Source organism: Elephantulus edwardii, unplaced genomic scaffold (genome assembly GCF_000299155.1).
Source record: "Elephantulus edwardii isolate Elephantulus edwardi_28Jun2011 unplaced genomic scaffold, EleEdw1.0 scaffold00064, whole genome shotgun sequence".
Lineage (NCBI taxonomy): Eukaryota > Metazoa > Chordata > Mammalia > Macroscelidea > Macroscelididae > Elephantulus > Elephantulus edwardii.
The window spans coordinates 15651958-15658149 of NW_006399814.1; the positions used below are offsets into that span (position 1 = coordinate 15651958).

Here is a 6192-nt window from a genome sequence, read left to right on the forward strand (position 1 = left end):
ACACACACACACACACACACACACACACACACACACACACACACACACGTTCCAACTCAGCTATCATATTCCTGCTTCCTGGCATCTGTGAATGTCATTTCCACAGCAGACATACCATCTTTAGATTTCTGGATACCCTTGACCTCCCTTTGGACGGATCAGGGATTGTTCAGATGGGCTTTTCTGGCCCAATGGATATGCTCATTGGAATCCATGACTCAGGGCTGTATAGCAGAGAAACACAATACACAGTACCCTTACTTGTATCACGCCAGCCAGCATGCAGAGAGCTTGTTCAGTGTCCATGAGCTTGACCTCGTTGGAGAGCTGGACTAATTCAACCCACTAGCAATGGCTAAGATACCACTGGTGTGGACCCTCTACCCTGTTCTCTAAGTCCTGGAGCTGCCACTATAAGGATAGTGGCTCAGTCTTCAGCAAAACTCATCAGACACCATACTGAGCTCCCACAAGGCCAACAGTGCCCACACAGAGGTGAAAGCAACAACAATCATAGAGTTCCACTTTTCCCCAATGTCTGGTGTCAGACTCTGTGCTAGCCACAGATGAAACAGCACAATGTTTTGTCTCACTGTGTCTTCCTAACAAAACAGCTGATACGGAAGCTGAGGCTTTGAGCAGAGAGTGCAACCTGCCAGAAGTAGCCATCTGGTAAGTGATGGATTCAGGAATGGCGCTCCAGCCAGTGGGTCTCCAGAAGTCCTGCTTGTGCTCTTCCCCTCTGAGGAAGTCACTTCACTCCAACCACGCTGGTGCCTACTCATCGCCTTTAACTCACCAGTGCTCATCTGTCTTTTCTTCTACTTATATAGGAAGGAAAAAAATGTGGGGAAGCATATGAACAAAGCAAATCTCGTAGGTCAGTGTGTGATGACATGCATCCCTAGACGCGACCAGGATGATAGTGGTCCTTTCTATGACATGCCCGGTGTCTATCAGGAGCATCTGAGCTTGGAAGGCAGGTCCCACACCCAAGATGTCTGCACTCCCATGTCCAACACAAAGGCAGATAGAGTATCTGACCATTGTCACACTGCATTGAGGGAAAAGGATAAAGGACTAACAGAGACCATCCTCGAGCTTTTCTTGACAGGAATAGAGAGCAAAGAAGGGACTAGAAGCAAGGAAACCATGATTTTCTGAGCAACAGCAGAAAACCAGTCCTTGAGATGCCTTCCTTAGAAGGAGGATGTACCCTGTGCTTTACCAGAAGTGAAGCCGGAAACAGAGAGAAAAGTGTATGCTCATGCTGACTCCTGGAGCTTAGAAGATCCGCCATCAAACCACTGAGGATGTGGATAGTGACACAAGCTGGAGGTCTTGCTCACCAGTGGCCCTATATTTGGGGAAGTTTCTGGGATGAGCACCTTGGGTTTGGCTCCTGTGGTTCACTTCCTCTAGCCAGCATCAGGAGACCCTTTAACCCCTTTCTGAAGAAATTGGAGCCCTAGGACAGGACTCCTCATCACAAGATGTATGGCTCTTCAGTAGACTTTGCTGATGCCTCCAGAGCCATGTGGCCAGGAAACAGGCCAGAAGGAAAAGGAGAAACATTTCAAAAGACTTCTGCTCAGTTACTAATAACACTATCATTCCATATAGAGAGATTTTACAAAAAAAAAAAACCAAAAAACAAACAAAAAAAAACCAACCCAACCCTATTTTATGGTTATGTGTACTATTGGGTTGGAACTGACCCACAGCCCTCTGGTGGTCTTTCAGAGGCAAATAATAGCACAGAAGGAGATTGTCCATCCTTCTCCCTCAGAGCAGCTGGTGTGGATTTAGAATTGTGTGCCTTTGGGACTGCAGCACAGTTTCGTACTACTAGGTCACCAGACTTAATGTTAGCATTCATATAGTCTAATAAATGTAAAAAAAAATTACAACTGTATCTACTATATCATATTATTCTGTGATTAAAACTGGTAAATCTGATTAAAAACTAAAGATTCTATAGGGGAGCTCTGATGGGTCAAGTGATGTGTTTCCAGCCAGCCAAGGGCACATGGCATCGTTCTCAGCAGGGATTCGCCTCCTCAGGGATTTACAGCCTCTGAAAACTCATTGGAGGCTAAGCTGTGAGTTGGTTCTGATCAGATGGTTCACAAGATTCTGTATGGTATAGCTAGGCGGAGATTCAAGAAGGGGTGTGGAGGGGGTGAAGTTAATACCCCAACCCTAGGGAAGCCCTTGGCTGGTCTGGGCCTCCTCAGGACAGCATGTGGGCTCTTGAGAAACAGCTCCGTTTGTTGTGAAATTTCGAAAGGAAAAGACAGTTGGGGACAACACACCCCTCCCAGCCTCTCTATACCAGCCAGAAACAATTCAGAAACAAGTTTCTCATGAGTCTTGCTCTCTTGCGTGGCTCTTGCCAGGTTTGGAGGTGGGGTAGTCCTGACCTGGGTAATGATAACAGTATTAGTCACTCAGGGACTCTTCAACCCTGATGAGGGTTGGGGGTGGCACCCACCTCGGTCACGATGGTGGACAGATAGACGTCTTGGCTGAACTCCCAGCCGTCCAGGCAGCCCTCCTGCTCCAGCTCAGTCAAGTTCACGTCGCGCCCGGGCACAAGCCCGAGCGCAGACAAGTTGGTGAGCGTCGCCAGCTTATAGCGGCGGCAGCTGTGGGGCACCTCCTGGCCATGCTGCAGGCGCAGCGGGAGGCTGTGGTTGCGCCATGCGCTGCTCAGGTTGGCAGAGTCCGGCACCCGGCAGTGGTGCTCGGGGGTCGCCGCCAGGAACACGGCTGACATGCCATTGAAACCATTGGGGATGATGCTGGCGCTGAGCAGGAAGAAGATGAGGCGCTGGTAAGGCCCCCACTCGCCCAAGAAGGCGATCACCTCGTCGTAGTCACGCATGCTTCCCGCCGTTGCTCTGCAGGCAGCAACGAGGGCTGAAAAGCGCGCCCCACGGACAGTGTCGCGCGGCCAGGGTTATCAGGACGCCCCCGAGGACTGGCACCCTGCAGGCAGTTGGAGCTGGCGGGCAGGGGGAGATGCCAAGGATGCCGGCGTCCGAACGTTCCCGGGAGCTCCGCACAGACCTGGAAGCCACAGAAAAGGCTCCGGACCGCACCCCCATCGCAAGCAGGGGGCGGGGAGGGCGGGTGGGGCGGGGCCCCGGCGCCGGCCCCGCCTCGGGCTCCCACCCATCCGGTGGCCGAGCAGGCGGGGGGCTTCGGGTGGGGCGGAAGATCGGCAGCCAGCGCGCTCCGCTCCTCAGCCCGCCTTCGCCCTCCCGGTATCTTCAGAGAGCCCGTTCCCTGGCGGGAGCGCCATCGTGTGGAATCCACAGGAGGAGGAGGGAGGGCAAAAGGGAGGAGCCGCGGCGGGAGAGCCCGGAGAGGTCGGGCCTCACCCGAGCCAGGGGTTTCTCCGCTCTGCCTTCCAATCCGGATTGTGAGCCTGGGCAGCTTCCGGCTGGCGCCGACCTGCGAGTCAACGACGCCAGCTCTGCCGAAATCTTTGGCACGGGAGTGCGGGAGGGCGCCCTCTGCTCCCGCAGGCCGTGCGCGTGAGAGTGGCTGGCACAGCCGACCGGGGGTTCATTCCTCACCGTCCCGCCCTGTTCTGTCCGAAGAAAGAAAGCAGCGTTGGAGAAGCTAGGAACCTTTCATCTGGAGAAGGACAACCAAGGTCACACTGCGTCAGAGGTGGGCCCCCATCCGAAGACGTGTTGGAGCAGGGGCTGCCACATTGTCTCCAGGGTCGTTCCAGGATAGGACCGCCAGCGTAGACTTCCACTCGGAACCTGGCCCACTGTGAAAGCACCGTAATGGAGTCGCTCTTGCCCCTGTCCTGAGTTCTGATTTTGGACCCCTCACTCTCGCTCTCAACACGCGCCCAAGACTCTTTAGTGTAGCAAACTGCCAAAACCTTGTTGAACTTCTAAACCTCTTTGCAGAAAGGTCTGCCCCCAGGCCAGGAACACAGGAAAGGAGAGAGGAAGAGAAGGTGCCTTTGACGCCCAGATCTGGCAGGGCAACCAGAGCAGGGGGCCTGTGCCAGAGTACAGGCACTCAGGAGGCAGATGAGACCGCTGGCATATCCCAGGCTGAAAGCCCAGCCTTTTGGAGATTTTTACACATCTATTGCTTCTTCAGACACTGGTTAAGAGGCCATTTCTGCTGACCTTTCTTCTTAAACTGACTTTCTGACCCTTGGAGCTCAGTTCATCTGTAATAAGATTATATGTTCCAGTGCACCAGGATAGCCTAGTTTATGCATGTTGTTAAATGCTGTGAAGTCAGTATGACTCATATCTGCCCTATGAACAATGGATCTGTACCCTACTATCCTCTGCCATCCTCATCATCTCTAACATACTTGAGCCCATTGCTACAATCACTGTCGATCCGTTTTTTGGAGGGTCTTCCTCTCTTTTGCTTTTAAAAGCATGATTGTCTTAATAATTCTTAATTATGCTTCCTGTTACTTTTTTAAAAAAATGCCCTTCTTTGATATATGGTCATTGTTGCACCCAAATGTTATCCTCCTATCCGAAATAAATATGCTAAACCCAAGGCTATAAGTAGATTGTTTCTTTTTAATAGTGATCCCAGGGCTTAGAGGAGTAAGGGCCTGGGGAGAGTAAATAGGGAAAGAAGTAACACATAAAAACTATAATGATGCTGGTCATTGGCAGTGAATACAAATTAGTACAGAACAGTACTCTTTATGGGAGCCTCAGAACAAAAAAAAAAAAAAATAAGCAATGTAATGATCCCAGGGATTAGAAAAGTAAGGGCCGGAGGAGAGTAAATAGGAAAAGAGGTAACACATAAAAGCATATAATGAAGCTAGCCATTGACAGTGAATACAATTAGTAACAACTGTACTCTTTATGGGAGCCTGAGAACAAAGGAAAAATAAGCAGTATAATGATCCCAGGGATTAGAAGAGTAAGGGCCCAGGGAGAGTAAGTAGGGAAACAGGTAACAGTAAAAGGGTATAATGAAGCTGGTCATTGTGGCAGTGAATACAATTAGTAACAGAACTGTTGTCTTTATGGGAACCTGAGAATAAAAGAAAAATAAGCAATACTGAACCTGTCTTTATTTAGAATTTTAGCATTTTGCCCATCATGGAGGGTTGGCTATTGATTTTTATTTTGAACATGGCAAGAAGCTGCACTGCAATCCCGAATACATGAGGTTCAAGGCCACCAGCTGCTCCATGGGAAAAGGGTGAGAAGTCTCCTTCTATGTGATTAACTGTTTCTGCCCACTGGAAGGTCAACTATGGATTGGTTCCTACTCTATGGTACGTAACAAAGACAAGAAGCAATTTTTTAATGTCCTTTTGAATTCTGCATCCAAAGCAAGTGCCTCACTCATTTCATCTGCCTTATCTTCATTGCTGTAGATGACTGAAGTTTGATCCCACTGGAATCTTCTAAACTATACAGAATCTCTCACACTTCCAGGTTGTATGTGTGAGAGCCAAATAGGTACTAAACTATTTACCATTGCCCAGGAAGATAAATGTCCGTAGGCATTTCTCCACCCATAAAAAATTATAACTAAGTAGACTGCTTATAGCTCTGCCCATTGGGAGGATTTTTCCTTACTATCCTGCTAAAAACCCAAAACGGTACACTGCTAAGCCTCTCTGGTGGTTTGGATCTGCCAGTGGTTCCTTGAGAAAAAGATCGACAATTTTTTAACTGGTAATAACACATCACACTAACCTGTCAGTCAGGCCTGAATATTTTTCTCCTCCATCAGTTATAAAGAACTAGTCCGTAGGGCCATAAGTTGGAGCTTAAGGAGAAGTGTTGTTATTGCTGACACAGGCAATCTAGGCATCTAAACCACTTATTCACTCACTTACATGAGGTGTATGGACCTTCTTAGTCCTGCTTTTGAATGTACCATTTCTATTATATGATGAATTGCTAATGAGCCTCCCTGATAATACTCAGCTTTTACTGGGCATCTCTGATTACCTAGATCCTTGATGTTCCATTGCCAGACACTCAGTTTCTACTGAGGCCAAGTACCTATTTTTTAAAAGGCAAAAAGATCTCTGTGTGACAAGACATGTCCTTGCTCCAGAACCCTACTGAAACTCTCTTAGACCTTATAAAAGACTTCACTCAATATCTTTATCCACTACAACCACTCTAGCACCATTGGCTTTGCTGGGTTATATGGCAGGCAAGT

The 6192-nt window shown here is 48.9% G+C and overlaps 1 protein-coding gene across 1 annotated transcript in view; it reads right to left on the reverse strand.

Annotated features, from left to right (window-relative positions):
- The window catches only part of SLC22A4 (solute carrier family 22 (organic cation/zwitterion transporter), member 4), a 73180-nt gene extending 70293 nt beyond the window's left edge, over positions 1–2887 (reverse strand). The window contains exon 1 of the mRNA XM_006888147.1: positions 2495–2887. Within this exon, the coding sequence (XP_006888209.1) occupies positions 2495–2887 (393 nt within the window). The remainder of the gene's footprint in view (positions 1–2494) is intronic.
- Positions 2888–6192: the final 3305 nt, after the last annotated feature.